This window comes from Dromaius novaehollandiae, chromosome 1 (assembly GCF_036370855.1).
Source record: "Dromaius novaehollandiae isolate bDroNov1 chromosome 1, bDroNov1.hap1, whole genome shotgun sequence".
NCBI classification, from domain to species: Eukaryota; Metazoa; Chordata; class Aves; order Casuariiformes; family Dromaiidae; genus Dromaius; species Dromaius novaehollandiae.
The window spans coordinates 147708534-147731289 of record NC_088098.1 but is presented as its reverse complement, the minus strand read 5'-3'; the positions used below and the strand labels follow the sequence as shown (position 1 = coordinate 147731289).

Here is a 22756-nt window from a genome sequence, read left to right as displayed (position 1 = left end):
AGACTCCCCCATACACCAGCAACCTGGTATTAGAGCGCAAAGTCAGACATCTGACTGGCCTCTGACGACATGTCAGCATTTCACTTAGTAATTTCATGACAACAAAGCTATGAAAACTTACAGCTTATAGCTGTATGCTTAAGTCATAGCTGAAGTCACCTGTCAAAGTACTTTTAAGAATTACTGCTTGGAGAAATCCAGAAACAATGCACACTTTTCCAATTTTGTTAATAAAAAATATCAGAAACTAACAGCTGAAGACTTCAGATGGAGCACTGGAGAAAAATGCATGCCATTATTTCATGGGTTTCCCCATGAACTCAACTGGGTAAAAACTGACATGTCTAAAACCAACTGCCAATATCAACTCTATTTCTAAAGCAGTGTTACTTGTATGATAGTCAGTATAAAACTTGATTTTCTTAATAAAATTCATTTCAGTGATGACAAAAATGTAAAATATTCATCCTTGCAATGGCCCGGAAAATTGTGCTGCTCTTTCAGAACAGCCTCAGCTAATATGGACAGGGATCAAGAACAGATATAGCTACGTAATTAATTTAAAACAAAAATAACCTGCAAAGTTATTGAAGATGCCTTAAGTGTTAGGGACAAAAAAATCTCACATCCAATTTGAAATTTAGTTTCTGAAACTCATTCGAACCTGAAAGGACAACAAGCCAGAAAGAGGTTGCTTTCTCTCCTGATACAACTACACCTGATAACTAAAATGCTTGTTTCTACTAGTGCTTTAAAGTTTACTGGGACTGCTTGATATCAAGACAGACCACAAACATTGCTGTCATGACACACATACACACACACATACACATTTTGAGAGCGATCCAAGGCATCACTGTAGTGCACACAGAAAGGCAATTAGGCACTTCTGGCCTGGGTCCCATTAGCTTACCTCAGGATTTTGACAACTTCAGTAACTCTGGTAATTCTGAAAGTTTCACCCATTATTAATTGAAGTTGTGCTGCAGTACAAATCAGAGCTCTGGGTAATTTGTCACGAACCCTTGTGATTCTGAGACTACTGAAAATATTTAATAAAACTCTTGTCAGGAAAGGCTTGATTTTATATAGCTAAGCTTGGAAGACATTCCTGCCCCATCTTTCATACTGAGAAACACTGGCGCCTTTCTGCCTAAGAACAAAGCAAAGGGCTACAACAGTGCTAGAGAGCACCTTGAAGCAGACACCATAGGGCCACCCTCTTGCAGAATGGCAGTGCTGGGAACCACTGTGATGCTCCCGGCTCCACAGCACAGAAACCCAGGCAGGCGCGCAGGACACCACAGGCCTGGCAGCGCATCTGGTGTGTCATCCCCGCGTGGTACGACGCAAGGTACCATGTTCCTGCTTCAGCAGTAGAGATTCCTGTTAGAAGAGAGGTTTGGATTGACCGTAATAAAATAATGCAGGGCTGCATGGAAACCCACAGCTCACTGGCAGTCAGCTCTAGCGTCAGCTTTCCTCAAAGCACAGGGCCGGGGAGGGCCTCCTTGGCTGTCACAATCCAGTCTCATGCTACAACATGCCTGTTGAATGGAAGATAATCCCAGTCAGAAGTTCATAAAACACTGTCCTTCTTTAATTAAAATTCTGCTCACACTTCTCTTGCTGAATTCTGTTCCAGAAACCTTTCTAGCAACAAAAGCCTTCACCTAAAGCTTCCAGGCTCCATTCATGCACACTTGTTCATGTGCTAACATACCTTTAGGGTTAAATAAAACTCTCCCTTCACTCCTAATGAAATCCAAAACCAGTTTGTTCAGCACTCAGGATGATTCTTTATGATGCATCTTGCATTAACAGAATCTTTGAGGCATATGATAATTACAAATATAGTTTAAAGCCCAATAATCTGCTCACACTGAGCTGGGAAGGGCAGAAGGAAACACTCAGCGCTGTCTCACTTGAGAAGTAAAAAATGCATTTTTGGGATGCCCCAAATTCTTTTTTCTTAATATACTAAGGAAACCCTGAGGGAAGAGCACCAGCATCCTGGCATCAGAACGCCACCTTGGAAGCAGAGTGCTTCAGCTCACACAGGAGAGGTATTCAGATGCTGCATAAGTACACCTCAATTCCCAGGATAAATTTTGTAGGCATAGTATTTGCCAGACACTGCTGAAAGATTAAGGCAGGGCAGGGGGAAGCCCAAATAACCACAAAAGCCCCTTAAACTGCATTTTCTCGCTTTAACTAGCCTATTGATTCTTCAAGCAATCAAAGACTGACTGCAGCTTGTGTAGGCAGAAGAGCAGGCTGCAGCTACCACATCGGTTTTTTACTTCACTATCAACTGCTGCTGCTGCAGAATTAGCACACATAACATCACTAAGGATGTAAGGTTTCAGTACAGTGGCATCTAAGGGGAGAAGGAACGTCTAACTGAGAAATCTGTTAAGACTTAAGTGCTTATAAGTATGCTTACCTGAAAATGATCCCTCAGAAAACAATTTGTTTTTAAAGGCCATTACAATTATGTATTATTTAAATCTTAATGCTAGGGGAAGATTTAAAAAAAAAAAAAAAAAAAAAAAAGCACATTTACAATGTCAGCACTTCAGTGAGAGAACTTTGTATTTCTGACAAGACTGCCTACTTGGCTTTTGGACTTTTATATATAAAAAAACAACATTAATCTTATATACCTGTTGGCTGGGCATAAGTACCATCCATAGCCACATCAGAATAAATCAAATTACAGGGATATAGTTTGAATAACATTAGATTACTAATGCAGTACAGACTACGTAATTATACTACTGTGTAGTTCATACTTGTAACAAAATACCTCCAGGCACTTGGGAGCAGAATCTGTTCTCACCATCTACAGTACAACAAGATGCCGCAAACCTGAATGAATCTGCAAGCAGTACTATTATCTACTCTACTGAGACTCAGAATATCTGGTATTTTCCTCTTACACCAGACTCGCTATTAGGTAAAAACACTGAAAACATACCCTAAGTGCCACCTAGAGATCAAAAATGAGAAGACAGCACCCCAAGTTTAAATCCCCATTTTAAGGCAGGCTTAAATTGACTTGGATTTGGCAGTGGAACATCGCTGGACCCCACATCACTACAGTTCATATCTGGAGAGTTTTACATATCTGTAACCCTCAAATTATGCTATACTATGGTGCTTTCTAAACAAAATTTAATATCCAATTTATCAAAGTAAGGAAATCACTTTTTTTCTCTTTCACCGAACCATGGTGAAAAAACATCACTGTTTTATTCAGCGTTATAGTTACATAACAGTTGTCTGCTTCTATTTCTAGAAAGAATTTATTAAAATAATCCTGAAAGACATCTTTTCTTTCTCCAATGATTTCAAAACTATGCCTTTTAATGCCAATTTCACACAATCATTGATTTGATCTGTAGTAGTCAGTTATAGCAATTGTCAAGGCACAAGCTCAGCTCTGCACATCAGCTGTAGCTTGTATTATAAAAGAGATATGCCAGTTAGGTCTTCACTTAAAAACGCATAATCCCTTTATCATATATTGCAACAAGAGAAATTAACATTAAACACAGACTACAAAAGGTAAAGGATTTATTTCTGATATGATTTGTAGAGTTAAATTAAAAACCTACTGAATACTTTATGTAGTAGATGAACATAACCTTAGTTACTTACTTTCTAACAGTTTATTTAATGGTTGGAAGTGTACAACATGAAGTAGGCCTTACGTTTAATATTTTGGAATTTTGCTTATTGTTAGATGAGATTAAAATACAGTAGCCATCCCTTTTGATTATGTTGCAACACTGATCATGTGCCTTGATAAGTAGGAACAATGATTCATTAAATAAATGGTGATGACATAACATGTAGGGAAGACTTTGGATTGTCTATTTAAAATGTCAACATAATAGGCAATTAAGAATAAAACTTCATTTTAAGTGCACTTCCACATGCTTTGTTTATAATATAGCAAAGACTTCCTATCTTTTTTCAAACATTTCACTCTCTACTCTAAAGCTGTTCAGTTGAAAATGCACTTTCCCCAGTAAACTTCTTTAAAAAAAACAGTAACTAAAATTTCTACCCTTTCATACACTAAGAAATGTTTTCTAATTAAAAACACAGTTTATTACAAGACATGTGAAGACAACATATAGTGAAATGAATTTTAATTGTTGTGCTGTGACTAAAGTAAAGTTCTCAAGGCTGCAGTTTAACATTCCAAGTTCTCCCTTCCATCTTTATTGATTCTTAAGATTTTGCACAGAAACTCTTTGGGGGCTAGAACAGCAGTAATTGCATCACACTGTTTTCCAAGACTTCAAGTTTCAAAAGCAAACTCTTCAAAAAGTACAGTTCTTGATTTGATTAGATACAGGGACAAAAATATAGCACATACTTGAAGGTTACATGGTCTACAAATGATGGCAATATTTTCCTTGGGAGAGTACAGTTTGTTTTCTTGTAAATACTCAAAAAGGCTCAACTTCAAGCAGTAATAAACACAAGCAAAAGTGATTTAACCCTTAAAATAAATATTCAGGAAAACCTCTCTGTACATACAAGTGAAAGAATATGTAACACTTTCACGCTAAAAGAAAAAATAAAGAATTTGTTCATATAAGCAGCTGAAATCTGCTGTTCCAGCCCAATGTCCCCAGTAAAGAAGGGAGGCACAAACACAGGTGACTACTGTAGCTCACTATCTTATGGCCTTTTTGGACAGGGACATCATCACCATCAATTTTTTTTAATCCCTTTTGTTATATTTATTACAGCATGCCAAATCCTTTGGCATATGTGATGGCCTTCAATAATCTTTCTTTAAGCTTTTCTTTGCTTGAGTACTCCGGAAGCAAAAGTACATTAAAGCATGTGTGAGATGTAGGTAACCTGTGGGGAAAACAAAAACAAAAAAGGAGAATTCAGTTCAGGGAACATTTAGTAGATGCAGAGAAATACACTGCTATTTCACATATTTAAATAACTGTAAGATTTAACTCAACTAATAAATTAAATAGAAACACAGAATTTTTTTCCATTTACAAGCAAGGAAAATGAAGATTTTTACCTCTCTGTATCTGGGCCATTTTTGGCTATGATCATCTTTAATTTTCCTAGTCCTCCCACAGGGGCTCTGTCTGTGCCTGTTGTAAACTGCAAGAACAGTCTTTTCTGTTCATCTGTAAATGAATGGACTATTTCCCAGAATTCCCTATTGAGGATGAAAATAAAAATAAGTAAACTAAAAATTCTCTTTGATATAAATGAGAATTTCAAAAATAATTAAACTATGAAGTTTTAGTAAATCTACTTAATCTTAACATCAGTTTGCAAGTGGCATTTGTAAAAGACAAAGCCAGCATTTTCATATTTACCAATCACTGGGATGTAGAGAGAGAAGTCAAAAACACTACCAAAACACTGCAGTTTAGTTGTTTTCCTCCCTCCCTCACATTAATTCACTTAAATGATCAGCAAATATTCTTCCTTTATTTTGCATTATTCCTATTCCCTCTGGAATTCTCTGGGTTTTATTACACTGTCCATTTCTATCATCATCATTTTTCTTAAACACCACAGTACTAATCACCATTAGCTTGACTAAATTAACATGTACTTTTAAAAACCACATTGAAAAAAAACTCCACCCAAAGCCAACATTAAAATAAGCACCAGCAATTGATTCACTTAATGTTAACAGAAATCAATCACGACGGAAAAAAATATTTGAGTAACTACAGTTAAATCAAACAGAGCAAGAGGTGCAAGATTTACAATCCAACAAACAAATTTACATATCCACAAGTAAGAACGAAGCAGTATAGTTTAAGGGACTTGACATTACAGTGTGACATCAAAGAATACCTCTCCTATTAGCTCATCAGAACAACTTGACACAATCATTTCTCCCATCTATTCATGATGAGAACTCATACTGTGGAAAAAATAATCATTTTCTGGTTTCACAGTCCTCTGGATTAATGCTATAAAGCATTGTAAGGGTACTTCACTCTAATCACAGATTCTTATTAAAATACTGTAGACAAATTGCAGGAAATACAGAAGAGGTGATAAAGGTAGCTATCCCAGAAAAATGAAAAGAAGTAAAGACCACGCTATCTTTCATAAATGAGATGAAAATCCTTAAAAGAACTGGACTGCTAGGACTAGAAGTGAAATACTTGGGATGCAGTTTACAGTAATGGGCACATGTCCCAGCACAAATCAATATAAGCAGTAACTTGTTAGGCTGCAATATCAGTAAAACACACAGTAAGTGACTGGGCACTCTCAGCCCAATGCAGTTGCGAGGTGAAAACTCTACACCTAAACAACAGGCCATATCCATTGGGGCTATGGTGGATCTGGTGATGGACAGTAACTTACTGAACTACTCAACACAAATGTTCAGCCAGGCCCTCTGACTCTGCAAATAAATTCAACTGTTGCCAGAAGTTTTTTCCACCCTAACAGAGACTGCAGTTTTCAAGAAAAATCCAGAGAACCTAAGGTATAAGGTTTCTCTGACCCTTGCCTTTGAGTTCCCCAATCAAAGGGGACAAGAAAGGAAAAATATTAACAAATATTTTCCCTTCTGAAAACTGCTGGAATTGCTTCATTTCTAACTAAAGGAAAAAAGTGCTATTCAAGGGAACTTCTTTTTTTTTTTTTTAACCTACAAGTGAGCAGTTATAATTTACTACAATAATCCTTGTTATACAGGGGGTTATTTAACTACCAATCATAAGAGAAAGACAAAAACCTCAGGGAAAATATCATTTAAGCTTTATGAAAGCTTATCAGAAACTAAAGACAATGCTTGGGCTATTCACTCTTTTCTAATGAGAGTATTTGAGTAAAGAGAAATTATAGATAAGACACTTGCATCTCCAGGACTTGGAAATATATTAAGTCTTTCAATTCATTATGAAGAAACAGGCATGCAAAGTACTTGTAATCCTTCAGAAATTAATAAAATTACCTAATAATAAGAGAGTCTCTTGTATAGCCACCATCATATTCTGTAGTTTCTTCTAATGCTTGAAAGTCTAGATTCTGTAAGAAGATGACATTTTTAAAACAATCACTAATTACATATTTAGGATCAGAAATGCTCCACTTTTTCTGGTGTACTTTCAGGATTCTTACCCTACTTCCACAAATAAGTAATTCAATTTCCTCTGGTCTAAATAAATATTTCAAAGGAGATTCATTGGTCACCATGTGGAATCCTCTCCGAAAGGCCTTGAACTGCTTTTCTACTGATTTATTGAGTATATAGTCAGCATAGAGATTGACAAATTCCTGTAAGGAAACAACCCCAAAAAACCTTAGTACTTTGACACACACTCCACTCCAAATATCTCCCAATAATGTAAGATCCAAAAATACATTTCATTTTAGGATTCTATCCAGATTATCTGGGCTATGCTTCTACTCAGCAATATTAAAGAAGTCTCAATTATTTCTCAAACAGGCTAAAACAAAGCCCAGCAGCCACTATAACAGAAGTCATGCCCATTGTAGATATCAGAATATATGTGACACCAGTTTTCATCATCCCACACTGGTATTCTCAAAGACATAGTCAGACTTTTTTTTCCTAATATATCCATATTTGCACATGTATGTGCATACAGGGGCACATATGTATGTACCTATGCATTTTTTTGAACAAGAAGTCTTTTCTGCTTAGAACTACATTGTGCTACAACAGTTTTGAAGGTTTTTAAACTTTAGCTGTAAGTGAAATTAAATCTTTACAGAATCCTAGGTAATCCTATGCAGAACATCTAAAATTACCAAATAGGTAAAGAAAGTTATGTGAGTGCAAAGTGAATTACCTTTCTATTTTCATTTGTAATGGGGATTTTATCACCGTTTTCCTTTAAATCATGCATCATTGGATTGCCAAAGAGATCCGTATGAGATATTTGAAAAGTTATCATCATATCATCTTCCACACTTCCTTCATACTCTAATAGATCTCTCAAACTCTGATAGAGAACCTAATAGAACAGAAAATATGTCTGTCATAAATAAGTTTCAATACATTTCACTGAATAATATCAGAAGACATGAAATCACCTGCTCCAAAAAGAGTCATTATATTTTATGATGCAGTCACTTCAGAACTCCCATAACAGGCCAGAACAAAAGTCTGCTAAGCTCAATATTTCTAACAGCAACCAATACCGGATGTTAAGGAAAGACAAACAGAACCAAGGCAAAGAGTGCTAAGTCCCTCAGAATAGCCTACAGGTGTCCAGGAATCTTCCTAAGCTACAGGTTGGACTATTGATTTTAATAGCCATTGATAAAACCTTTGGCATCCAGAACACGTTACACCAGTAAATTCAACGTGTGCGCGTTAAAAACAAAGAAAATGCTGCATTTCATATCACATATAATTCAGGCAGACTTGTATGTCTCCTATGTCTTGATTTAAGAAAAAGTAGGAAATAATCTTGAAGGAACATGGATAGGACAGTCATTAAAGAAAGAAAATCTCTGTGAGCTGAAAGAGAAAAGAAGTTACTGAATCCCAGTCTTGCTTTATAAAATAAGTACAGGTTAGGGTCAGAAATTGCCAGATGGAATTTGAAATTGCTTCTAAGTTTGCTATACTCAAATGAATATTCAGGCTTCCTCCTTACTAAGCCTGAAGAGCCTAAAACTCTCTTGGAAACTGAAAGCTATGCAGAAGGAACAATTCTGTGGCCAAGACAGAGGTGTAGGACTCAAGAATACAAACTAAAGATTAAAAAAAACCCCTGAGTACAATATTTTCAACAGTAAAATGAAAGTAATAAGCTTTCCCTGAATGTTTTTGTTATTAAAAGTTTACCTGTAAGCCTCATCCTCTCACTACCTGTAACCTTACAAAGTTTCCACAGCACCTTTAAAAATATTTCGCATTGAAAAATCACTGGATTTGGAGATATTGGTTAGTGAGGGCTGGTGAACACCCTATCCTCCATGCTTAATATGTTAGTTAAGTATTGTGTGACTTACTACTCCAAATTTTATTTTTGGTTTGAGAAACTCTGAATTCAATGTTTAAGTCATCTTAGAATACCAGGAATCTAAAAAGGATGGTTTAAAAGAAGTCAACACAGGTGGCACAGAAGAAAAACATAAGAAGAGTAGCAGAAAAAAGAAACTAAGAACTGCCCTGACTGCCTTGTTGCACAGAAATAATTCTGCTTGTTCCTTCATGAAGACTGAGTTTATAATCAAAACTACAAGAAACTGGAAGCTTTATGTATTTTTCAACATCATTTTACACAGAAACTGGCCAGACTTGGTATGCTGTTACATGTAGCCACCTGAAGCAGACTGAAGAACTTATTTTTTGATTACACATGCCTAACTTTTTGATTAAACAAAAACACAGACTTTAAAAAAATGACAGTATCATTTTACTCATTTTTTTTTTGCATAGCTAAAGATTTTGCATAACTGCTTATGAAAAGGGAAGTCTCCCACTATTTTGAAGTGCTATGAAGCATAATAACAAGTCATACTAGCTAGCATGATAGAAAGCTACTGGTGATCTTTGACTGAGGATGGAGCAGGGCCAGGACATCTTGTGTACAAACTTCTATACATGGAACTGACAAACATAAACGGCATATATATATACACATACAACCGATGTACATATACATCTTCTATACATCCTCTTCTTGGATACATCTTCTATACAGTATTTACTAAAACACACTTATGGCTTAGTGTTTGTATATAGCCATTGGAGGAGGAAAAACAATGGACACCGATCACTGCTTCCAAATTGTAGGAACATTCATAATTGCCACATCTATCTTGTGCTTTAGAAAAAAAATACAAGCATCACTCCTTCACATGTCTATCGCTATTTAGCAGCTTCATTTTAGAGATTTGTTTGGGACAGTACTAAGATATTAAGCAACTCAAGCAGTACATAAGAAATAGGACAAGGGTTGTTGACACCCAGGTTTATAATTTGTTCACTAGACAATACTGCTTTCTCCAAATTAGATGCAGTAGCAGATTCTATTACTTACCAATTTATTTTAACAAATACAACAAACTCTTCACACAAGTCACAGGTTATTTCACTTCCACCTCTGACAGTGTTCTTGTGTTTAATTTAAATCTAGACTGAGTTATTGCCTAGAAAAATGCAGTAATGAACTCAAAGAACATAATGAACTTACAGGATGAGAGTCTGCCAGATCACGGAAAGTTCCTTTTTTGCCCATTAGCTTCCTGTAGACAACCATGGGAAAATGTACATCCAGTATACAGTTATTGTAAATAGCCAGACCCAGTACTATGCCAATCAGTGTAAACTGACCCTCAGTTTCAAAAGAGGACGGATTAAACCAAAACAGTTTTGTAGTTTCATCATATGTGAACATACCTGTAAAAAAAAAAGTTTAAAACAATTATTATTATATTTCAATAAAAATGGCATGCAAAAAAACATTATAAACCCATTTTTACATTAGAATGATTCTAAAAATATTTAATTTAGTATTATACTTAATGGAAAATAGAAGCTACTTGGGGTAATTGGAGCTCCTCATACTGTTATTATTCACTTTACCCACTGAAAGTGTGTGAAAGTGTGCATGAGGCCTGATATATAACATCCTGCAATGTGTGCTGTACACACACCACCTCTCATCTCTTTCATTACTGAAGCAGCGGCAGCACATTATCAACATAATTTTAATTTTGAGGAAAGAATACAATCAGAAACCATGTGGAAGAAATCAGCTTGAAGAACCCCGACTACAGTAAAGTGATATCCTTCTTTCACAGACTGCTCCATGCAGATTCCCTCAAAGTGACTAGTTATTTAGAAAGGGACCAGCTGCAGTCCTATTTCTTAACTGGAAGCCATGATGATGGAGCAGTGATTAACATATGAACTTAAACCAGTTAGATACTTAACAGATTTTTTACAAACTCCACAAGGCCCACTGAATTGCCGCAGCTATCACATGTTCTACCTTGAGGGGAAAATGTAACATGTGGCAGTAGTTTCACAGGAGGATTTGCAAATTTAACAGCTTGTCACTGTTGAAAGGGGGAGATTTTGCCAGCTCCCTTAGCTGAATCAGTTGAAGTAAGGTAACTAATTCAGAGGGAAAAAAAGTGACTAATTTCCTGCCAAGTTCAGAAGCTGAATAAGTTCATGGCAGGCTTCAATAAACAACCAAACTGGCACTTGCTAAGAGTTAGAGGGAGTGGATAGGGCCACAGACAAAAGAAGGGATAGAGTCCCTTACTCTCTTGGCTGTAGCAAGCCACTAGATTAGCTCTTGTTTGTGAAATGAGAGTTTTCATACAGGCTGTGAACTATTTAAAGCAGTGCCAAGATGAAATCAGTTGCTTATCAAACTTGATACCCAAGCAAGACAAAGGCAAAAACACAGGCTTAAGAGGAGGGAAAGAGAACCTCCTTGACAAGTAAAAGTATATTCCCAGTGATCTGTAGCTTGTATAGTTAGGTCTCATGATTTCCTGGCAAAAACTACAAAAATATGTTATATGCATGCGGTCTAGAAGATGAAGTACATTCGCCACAAGAATTTGTTTTGTCAGCTCTTAAAGGATACGCTTATTTACTACCTATAAGACACATATGAATTGGTTATAAAGCCACACACACAGCCACCAAACATCTCCCAAAGCTGAAGATAAGATGCCATCCTCAGCCAAAAGTTCTAGTCTAAATTCTCATTCAACTGAACCTGAAGGAATGAACTGCAAATTCAGAGAACCTGGCCTATTCCTCAAAACTAAGATTACTTAGTTCACGTTATTCTACTACCTTACTGAGATATCAGGGTGGCACATAACTGAAAGACTAATATAAGACAAGGCAACCGGAAATTAGAGATTGATGTGCACAAGCACATGTAGGAGAAAAAGTAGAGGCCTACGTTTCATTTGCTGAATTGGCTGAAGTTTACAGTGACTCCTGGATTACTGGCAAAATAAAAGTGATGACTTGTACTTTCTGAAAGATGATGGAAGAGTTAAACAATCAAAACAACTCTAGCAAATTTCTGTTAATGGAGGACTGACCATTTACCCAGACCCATATCTGGAAAAACGTTAGTGTAAAATGCAACATTTTATACACTGACCAAAAATTAAGACTACAGTACATTAAAACCTTAATAAAACACCGTAAGAAAGGGAAGTTGTAATACAGAACGTTGCTAATAGTGTCACATAAAGTTATCCTACTTCTCTTTTACAGAATAAAGATGTGTCCAGGCATACCTATGAGAACAGAACCACCTTAACTTTTATTTAAAGGATTTCCACTATTTTCACTGCTAAATAAGGGGTTTTCAAATCAACAGAATGTATAAAAATGGAAGCACAGGAGACTGGTACAGGAAGCAAGGGAAAAAACAGTAATAGGGAAATGCGATTGTTAAAGCCAGTAAAAACTTTGGCTCAGATGTTATAGCAGACTACTCCTAGTTCTTCTTAACCATCTACATTCAAATTTGACATTAATGCCATGCTTTAGATCTGCATCAATTTCAGAGAGAATCCTTAGTGCTAAGACTTTTTTCTTTATCAGATTTTTCAGGCTAGGGCAGAAGAGAGAGGAAATAGCTCAGAAACTCACCATAGTCCTACTCTGGTTGTATTGCAGAAGTTCTTCCTCTTTGCTTTGATTACTAATTCTAGAAGCTAATCGTGAAGCAAGGCAAAGAGAAAGGTGAGAGAATAAACAAAGGAATACTGCAAAGGAGCCCTGTACAACTGATACAGATATAAATGTACAACAGCAGCTTTCACTAGCTAAACACATTTATTCCTTTTATTCCTTCTTAGGATGATGACTAATGATGAAATGATGAGCCTCAATGGGTCAAGTACCCTCACCATCACCAAGGAATCTGTGGAACTTCAGGAAAAAAAAGCAGCAGATGTAGAAAGATACTGCATAAGGCTTCACTTCAGAGAAATTAGTACCTTATTAGATAACATACCAATATCTGGATTGAAGATTTCTTCCACAACCAGTTGAAAAAATTCTTTGGAAACACCTCCTTCATCTACCCCTTGCTCTCCTTCAAATTCCACATACAATTGCTTTTTCAAGTCTGCAGGATTTTCCATGGCAATCATCTCTAGCTATTGAGCAAACAGATAAAAACATTTCATTAGTAACTCTTAAAGAGTCAGAGTACCAAAACACTAAATCAAAATCACCCTCAAAACCCAAGGGGGAAAAAAAAAATCAAGTATAAGTCACAACAAGACACGGTGAGCCATGCCTTATAGCACTCTAAGCACATATTAGAATTTGAAGATTAATGCAGCAAGAAACTTAAAGATCTGATCTGCCAATTAAGTCTGTTAGTGCCCTCCATTTTTTTCTTTTAAGCACTTATTCTAAATAGATTAGTATTGTATTGGACAAAATGCACAGAAAATACGAAAACAAGATGTATTACTGGGATAACTAAATTCATATGAAAACAAGAAGGGAATGCAATTTGATCTATATGGTTCACAACTAACAGTTTTGTGAAAGGATTCTATAGTTTTTTTGGAACCTTTATGTAATAACTTGCAGTGGAAGACAAAAAACCCAGTATTTACATCTCTAACAAAGAGCTGGAAAAACAGACGTAAGAGACATGACAATCAAACAGGTTCCCTTTTCTTTCGACCCTGAGGAAGAAGAAATCTCTTGCATTTATTTTTTTCAGTATCTTCAAACAGAGCTACTGTATTGCTTCCATGGAAGTGAAAGTCAAGAAGTTATTACCTTTCATAGGAAAGGGTTTATTTTCTATATAAAGGCCATTGCAGGTCTGTGTCACTTTTCTCCCACACAAATTTATCCATTCAGTTATCAGAAGTTCAAATGAAATTAAAAGTTAGGCAAGAATATCTTGCAGCTGGTAAGAAACATGCTGCTTAGAAGCATAAACATAATGGGCAAACTTGTGTGGCATGATTATACCAAGCCTATTTATGTGAAGAAGAAAATCCAACAGCAGGAAAGCAAGGCACACACCTGTAAGCTCACCTACCAAGACCATATTATAGATGAGATTGCCTGTCATCCAAGATAGCGCACTTACCAGTTAGTGTTCTTAACAAGTTGACCTATTTCTTTCTATGTCACTAGGCTACCCACATACACATGCCAACACATCCTTTATGTCCCAGAATTTAACTACAGAAGTGTAAAAGACTAAGCGAACAGAACAAAGTAGAGCATAAAGAAGAAATTACAGGCATACCTCGGAGAATTATATTGCGGGTTTGGTTCCAGACCACCGCAATAAAGCAAATACTGCAATAAAGCAAGTCACACAAATATTTTGGTTTCCCAGCACGTCTAAAAGTTATGCTTACACTATACTGTAGTCTATTAAGTGTGCAATAGCACCATGTCTAAAACCAGTGTACATACCTTAATTTAAAAATACTTTATTGCTAAAAGATGCTAGCCATCATCTGAGCCTTCGGCGAGTCGTAATCTTTTTGCTGATGGAGGGTCTTGCCTCAATGTTGATGGCTGCTGACTGATCAGGGTGGTGGTTGCTGAAGGCAGGGGTGGCTGTGGCAATTTCTTAAAATAAGACAGCAGTGAAGCTTGCTGCATTGATTGACTCTTCCTTTCATGAGGGATTTCTCTGTAGCATGCGATGCTGTTTGATAGCATTTTACCCACAGTAGAACTTCTTTCAAAATTGGAGTCAGTCCTCTCAAACCCTGCCGCTGCCTTATCAACTAAGTTTATGCAATATTCTAAACCCTTTGTTGTCATTTCAACAATGTTCACAGCATCTTCACCAGGAGCAGATTCCATCTCAAGAAACCACTTTCTTTGCTCATCCCTAAGCAGCAACTCCTCCTCCATTAAAAGTTTTATCACGAGATTGTGGCAATTGCATCACATCTCCAGGCGCCACTTCTAATTCTAGTTCTCTTGCTATTTCCACCACATCTGCAGTGACTTACTTCCTCCACTGAAGTCTCGAACCACTCAAAGTCCTCCAAGAGGGTTGGAATCAACTTCTTCCAAACTCCTGTTAATGTTGATATTTTGACCTCCTCCCATGAATCTCAATGAATGTTCTTAATGGCATCTAGAATGGTGAATCCTTTCCAGAAAGTTTTCAATTTACTTTGCCCAGCTCCATCAGCGGAATCACTATCTCTGGCAGCTCTAGCCTTACGAAATGTATTTCTTAAATAATAAGACCTGGAAAGTCGAAATTACTCCTTGATCCATGGGCTGCAGAACGGAGGTTGTGTTAGCAGGCGTGAAAACAACATTAATTTCGTTGTACTGGTCCATCAGAGCTCTTGGGTGACCAGGTGCATTGTCAATGCGCAGTAATCTTTTGAAATGAGTCTTTTTTTTTTGAGCAGTAGGTCTCAACAGTGGGCTTGGAATATTCAGTGAACCATGTTGTAAACAGATGTGCTGTCATCCAGGCTTTGTTCCATTTACAGAGTGCAGGCAGAGTAGATTTAGCATCATTCTTAAGGGCCCTAGGATTTTCAGAAGGGTAAATGAGCACTGGCTTCAACTTAAAGCCCCCACCCTAACAAGGGAGTCAGCCTGTCCTTTGAAGCTTTGAAGCCAGGCATTGACTTCTCCTCTCTAGCTATGAAAGTCCTAGATGGCATCTTCTTCCAAGATAAGGCTGTTTCGTCTACATTGAAAATCTGTCATTTAGTGTAGCCACCTTCCTCAACTATCTTAGCTAGATCTTCTGGATAACTTGCTGCAGCTTCTACATCAGCACCTGCTGCTTCACCTTGCACTTTTATGTTATGGAGACAGCTTCTTTCCTTAAACCTCATGAAGCAACCTCCGCTAGCTTCAAACTTTCCTTCTGCAGCTTCCTCACCTCTCTCAGCCTTCATAGAACTGAAGAGAGTTCGGGCCTTGCTCTGGATTAGGCTTTGGCTTAAGGGAATGTCGTGGCTGCTTTGGTCTTCTATCCAGACCACTAAAACTTTCTCCATATCAGCAGTAAGGCTGTTTCGCTTTTTTCTCCTTCGTGTGTTCATTGGAGTAGCACTTTTAATTTCCTTCAAGAACTTTTCCTTTGCATCCACAACTTGGCTAACTGTTTGGCGCAAGGGGACTAGCTTTCGGCCTGTCTGGACTTTCGACGTGCCTTCCTCACTAAGCTTAATCATTTCTAGCTTTTGATTTCAAGTGAGACACGTGCGACTGAACACTTAGAGGCCATTGTAGGGTTATTAATTGGCCTAATTTCAATGTTGTTGTGTCTCAGGGAATAGGGAGGCCCGAGGAGAGGAAGCGAGACGGGGAGCAGCCGATTGGTGCAGCAGTCAGAACATACACAACATTTATCGATTAAGTTCACTGTCTTATATGAGCACAGTTCGTGGCTCCCCAAAACAATTACAACAGTAACATCAAAGACCACTGATCACAGATCACCATAACAGATTTAGTAATAATGAAAAAGTTTGAAATATTGCAAGAATTATCAAAATGTGACAGAGACATGTAGTGAGCACATGCTGTTGGAAAAAGAGCGCCGATAGACTTGCTCAATGCAGGGTTGCCACAAACCTTCAATTTGTGAAGACTGCACCATCTGCAGAGCGCAATAAAGTGAAGCACAATAAAATGAGGTATGCCTGTAATGACACCACTAGTAAAATGGTACCACCAGTGAGATGAGTTCTCTCCTGATAACTGTCAAGTCAACCAACCATTTTACACAAGCAGTGCAGCAGGGCAGATGAGTGACAGAGCTAAAGGTGGTTAGCATAAGGGTTTTGAAGACTCTGAAGCACCTCACGCAAAAGGTGCAAGTGTGGGGAGAATGATATTAGCTGGTATTGAAAACCGGTACCAGGAAGAGAGACAGGATAACTCCACAGTGTATAAAGCTGACTTTAAAAAAGTGAAAACAAGAGTTCAAATTAGCAAATTAGCATGTATAAGAAATTACAGGGTTCTTTAGAGAACTTAGTTACATGCTACCTAAAGCAGTCTGCCCATTACACATCCTTTGCAGCAAACTATTTTAGCTCTTACAGAGACTAACCAAAATTTATTCTTTAAAATTCACTGCATTTTGTCAACTATACTTCTGCAATAAAAACAGCTTGCAGTTCCCCCTGCCCTCACTTTGATAGCATGTAATGAAGATATCCTCATCACAAGCTTACCACAACAGTGCCATTTTTAATCTTGCCTTTCATCTAAATTTTAAATTACACATTTTATAAAGGTGTTAAAAAAAAGTTTACTCCTGAATAGCACAGTGGAGATTGATCCTTGTTCTAAATATGACTGATGGATGTTTTTAGAAACAGTGTAGTAGTATTTATTTGAAGACTGTAAGTACAGGTTATTGGTTAAACCTGGATGGACAGAATCCTCCTGTCAGAATCCTTTCCACTTAGAACTGATACTAAGAATACATATCTTCTTCCCATTCATGACTTTGTTGGCCTTGTAATATCTACCACCAGCAATTAACTATTTTGCAAATTTTACAAGTTCTGGTAAGTTCTGACAAATCAGGTATTGCTTGTGCATCTCCTTCAGGACAGCAATGCTTTGTTCATAGCATAAAGGTTCTCTTGTGTTATAGCGATGCGTCTGTATTACGCAGAGTGCTCATATTTATACATATAAAGAAATTTTTAAAACTATTTCAAAATGATTTTTTGGATGAGACTGCTATGCTGCAATAAGTGATGTAAAGGAAAAGTAGTATTAAAAAGAGGGAAGGGAATGCTCTTAATTGAGCACTGCTGGTTGGACAGATTGGAAGACTGCATGAATGTCTGCAAGGAAATCAGATAAAGGATTACCTAAAAGCCAGTATTTCGAGTCAAAGCCTGCTGTTTCTTGAAGTAGACCCTATAACTGGGAGAGTGTTGCTAAGCTGCTCAGTTGAAGGCTGCAGATTTAGCTGCTCCTTTGAATGTCTGTGTATCTCAACACTGATGCTTAAGAAAAACTGAATTCAGTGGAAAACACAGTATTAGTCACTATACTAAACAGGAACTGAGTTTCAGCAGAACTCCAGCACTGACTATAAAGCAAGGAAGTATGAGCCTCAATTTAAATGCTTTGCCTTTTTTTTTTTTTTTTTTTTTAATTATCAGAGCAGCCTCAATCTTGTCACATAGATGCTGCCAGATAAACTCAATCTATGTTTACGTGAATTCCCGAAGCTTTAGAAGTCTGTGCTTTCTGTCATGATGGTTTGACTGGCCAAGCAGATAAAGTCATCATTACATTTTCCAAGGACTTCCCAGAAAGTATGTGTATTATGTGTCTGAAGCCGTATCACCAAGAACTGACCATCTACAAGTTGAAGAGCTGAAAGCTGAGACATCCCTTTATACAGAATATCTGTATTTTCTTGGTTGAAACATGTTATTGCACCACAGCATAGGAGACAGTGTAACTGACTTCATTTGCGGAACACTCTGCTTTCCTGAAAGACCTGTACATTAACATCTTCCATCAGAGTTTAGTTACCTTCTTAAAATTGACAGAAATTGAAATAATCTCTATTCAGTTATAACTATTAAAATAAGAGAAAATAAATCAAGCTCTTACAATGTAACATAAAAGTTCTCTTCAAGACAGTGGTGGGACACTTTCCAGGCTAGAAGGCAAAAATGACATGAACATAACTGAGTTTGAAAGTACCAGCAACATCTCACAACATACCAGTCACTACAATTTGTGGAGAACTGCATGTGTAGCACTATCCTAAAGAAAAGTGACCAAGAAACATCAAGTCAATTTTTACAGTTCATGCATATGCTTGCCTGTACAGCCTCCTACATCAGTCAGACAGACACAGCATGCTACAAAGGCATGCTAGCGCTGAGATTTTTCAGCTGAACATATAACACACAATGCAGCTCAAAGCTCTTGGAGTACTTTGTTTCTGATGCGCTACGGAAAAATCTCTCTACTGATTTTAGCTGCTACATGGAAGTTTTTGCTCATCCGTACATTTAGCAGAGTCATTTGCAAATAAGGGAGGCTTACTGTCTGCCAGCCCTCTAAATTCAACCTGTAATTTGTCAGTGAGTTTCTAGTTTGCGAGCGAGTACCAGCAAGATTCTGCTAAAGGAATCCACCAAATTTTCACTTGCAGAACTTGCATATCATAGTTGATACCCTTTCAATTACTGCTACTTGAGAATAAATTTGCAGATAATCTGTGCAAAAAAGAGTGAACTCAGAGGAAGGGGATGAAAGAAATAGCCTATGCAGGATGAAGAGACAGAAGAGGGGAGTTGAGGATAAACTTCCTTTCATGTTACCACATCCACATAACGTGACTCAGCAGTAGCACAGCTAACTTTTTGAACAGAAACTCTGTAGACACAAGGATGCAGGTTAACTGCTTTCAAGGACTGCGAACTCAAAAACTGTGCTACCAACTTCCAAATGTAAGGGTTCTATAATAAAAATGAGGATTAACATTTATCATCCCCCCAACATTTCAGACTAACATATATACAAGTAAGTATACAATTAGTATATAATACAGGAAAGCACACTTCATTAGGTTCGTATTAATAAACAACAGAAAAATAAAGTTTCTGATGGCATACATGCAAAGAAACTGAACAATGAATCTGTCAATGAAAGTTTTGCTTAACTTTATTTGTTCCAGAGTGAACTACAACTCTTTTACTAACAGCTTTAAACGAGTATTTAAAAGGTGTTATTTCAAATTCCCAATATTACATAAGAAAAACCTCCAGAGTAATAAAATTACTTCATTATAACAGATATGAGCTCTGGCAAGTGAAGTCCCAAAAGTGAGAGAACCTACATAATGAATTCTAAAAGTTTAAAAATGTAAAGTATTGAGAAGGGAAAAACAGCTTGCTGATAACTTAATGAGCTCAACCAAATAGCAGAGAAAGATCAGTACTTTGCCCATTTGCAAAGATAAATCATTATCAAAACTGATTGATATATTTGCTTGAAAAATATGTAGCATCAATACAAAAATATGATTAAGATCATCTCATCCTCATTTTAACCAATATTTTTGAGAATTCTTTTAGCATTCAATTATCAGATTTAATTCATATATAGTCAAAGATGTCTGCAGTGAGTGTTCTCTAGAAATATGTCTAGTGAGATGAATATGAAATTACTTACAATTCAAACAACTCTGTATTCAGATCAAGGGTTTCATAAAATTCAAGCCTCTGGAGTTAATATTGCAATGCCCAACAGTAAAATATTAAAAATATTACTTACCTGTAATTTAAACGTATTTAGGAACTATTTTGACAGTGAAAAGATCTAGGAATATGCTTTTACAAATGACGACCATTGCCTCGGCAAGATCTTTTTAATAGCTTTCAGTGAGGCCCTTCCAGAGTTCAATACCATGTCCAAGACTGCAGCCATCACTGATGCAAGCCCACACAATGTAGCCTTCACATAGTTTTGATGCTGCCAGTGTTGCTATTGAAGCACAGGCTACCTGCCTTAAGCAATTTCCCAAATTCTGGACTGTTCTGCACCCTAGCAAAGGGTGCGAAAAGAACAGCCTCAAGTTACTTCAGGAAGGTCATCTTGACCTGCAGTTCCAACTTTGATTACAATCAGAGATACAGTAAGTCACTTTTAGGATTGGGACATAAGACTGAAGATTTCTTTCAGACCTATTTCACACCTATTAGAAAATGAAAGCAAATTGTGACGGTTACTAAAATCACTTCCCATTTTGACACAGGAAGTCCCTTTAACAGCAGTATATAGATCTGTAACAGATTTATCTAACAGACAGGTCAGGCATCCACTGTTGGAAAAAAAAGAAAAAGAAAACAAAGAGTACAGAACAGTATTTTCCCAGTATATTTTTCCAGCAGACTGCAGCTTAGAGACTTCCTGAGTTGTGTTTATGGGTCACAGCCAAATGCCTGTATTTAATAGCTTTTGATGGAACTTACTTTGAGTATCTACACTTTCTTGGGAACAAGATCCATAATTTAAATGTATACTGTATGGAAAAAATGTCCTTTTGCCTGCTTCCTGATAATATGAGAGGGTGCTACCAGTTGTGAAAAACTATTTCCTATTCATCTTTTCTATGCCATCTTTTATGCCCTCTCAGTCATTTAATCTGAATGGAAATAAATTTAGAGAGTTTGTCTATTGCATCCTTTTTGATATTATAAAAAGGAGAAACAAAAATAAACAAAGACATAGGCACACCGCCATAAACAGAGACGTTGTACTGTTTCATTCCCTTTATTTCCCTCACTTATTTAAAAACTCTTCTTGAACATAGATACCTCTTATCATCTATTTAAACATATCAATAGTTAAAAGGTGACTTCTGTACCCACTAAGTACATTTATCACCACAGTTTCCTTTAAGTCCACATCATTTCACAACAGCTATCTCACTGGTATCCGTTTGAAATGGCACCCACAGCTCCCTTCCTCCAACTAGGACAGTAAGTCTTCATTCATCTCCATTTTCTTGAATATAATCTCTTTTCCACTTTTGTGGAAAGTGCCTGGCCTGCACTTGTTCTCATTGACAAGAACAATTTAGCTCAGATTGCTTGAATTTCATGCAAATTTATCTTTATTTTCTGTCTCAGAATAAACAGTTTAAAATCCCTGCTCTCACTGGGGTTTTGACAGAGTCAGGTCACCATAATTTAACATGTTCTGGCAGCTTAGCTTAACAGCCATAAAAAGATCTATGGTAACTGCCCAGACATGTACTTGTAGACTGCTGGGCTGTGCCAGGCTGCTGCAAATGCATCACAATTTAAATTAATATGCTAGAGTTTAAACTGATTTGATTTAAATTGCCTGCCTTTCCAACAGACCAAGAATGTGCACAGTGATGACTGTTGGGGCCCAGCTGAAATATAGTAACTACACCAACTTGATGCTGCCCATGAGGTTTCTAAGCAACACAACGTACTTTTTCCTCAAAGATTTCAAAATGCCATTCCACAACAAGCGGTATGCAGAAGAATGCATTTTCTCATATTTACATATTTTCTTTCCTACCATGAGCATACGGAGGAAGGTGTGCTTCCTCTCTGCTGGAACCGGTATTTAGAAGAACCCCTCCCCGAAACTAGTTCTTACCCTGTTTCAGCCCATCCTCTCCTAAAGCAGTAGTACTTCACCTCCCTCTTTTTTCAGTATTCATTTATTTGAAAGCCAAATTGAGTCAGTGAAATGAGTTCCATTACATTAACATGACAAAATATAGTTGGAATCAACTATATGCCACAGAGGTTGCAAAACTACAAAGAACATTCTTAAATTAGGTAACTGGTACACAGTAGGGTTTAATTTTAGAACAGTATGTTTCTCATTTGTCCAATATAACTGAGTTTACAGACAAAAGTCATTCCTACACTGCAATTTTTTCCTGTTGGTGCTTGACACAAAGCTTTTCCCTAAGTTGTATCAGCAATTACCAAGAAGCAGCTAGACTGTCTGAAAATTAAGAGGTACTCACAAAGTTGAGGTGGAAGCCCATTTAAGGCCCTCACGATTGACCTTCAGTAGCAGTTGAAGAGGTAAAAATTAACTGCAAGTAACAGCTGGATTGAGAGATGAAAAGAGGTACTGTTCATCTGCCCAAACACATGATCCATCTGGCTATTCAACAACAAGCCTTAAAAGCAAGTTTAATTTAAAAATCTGCAAATAGTGTTTTACTTAGTAATACAACACACACAAACGAACTCCTGAAGA

At 37.1% G+C, this 22756-nt stretch overlaps 1 protein-coding gene across 13 annotated transcripts in view; it reads right to left on the bottom strand.

The window, feature by feature from the left end:
- Positions 1 to 3562: 3562 nt before the first annotated feature.
- Positions 3563 to 22756, bottom strand: part of UBE3A (ubiquitin protein ligase E3A) — a 57286-nt gene continuing 38092 nt past the window's right edge. For all 13 annotated transcript variants that reach the window (XM_026103230.2, XM_064501905.1, XM_026103228.2 and 10 more), the window contains 7 exons: positions 13005 to 13149; positions 10197 to 10402; positions 7839 to 8003; positions 7144 to 7299; positions 6977 to 7050; positions 5063 to 5206; positions 3563 to 4884 (listed from right to left, as the gene is read on the bottom strand). In XM_026103230.2, the coding sequence (XP_025959015.1) occupies positions 4764 to 4884; positions 5063 to 5206; positions 6977 to 7050; positions 7144 to 7299; positions 7839 to 8003; positions 10197 to 10402; positions 13005 to 13149 (1011 nt within the window). In that variant the 3' untranslated portion in view covers positions 3563 to 4763. The remainder of the gene's footprint in view (positions 4885 to 5062; positions 5207 to 6976; positions 7051 to 7143; positions 7300 to 7838; positions 8004 to 10196; positions 10403 to 13004; positions 13150 to 22756) is intronic.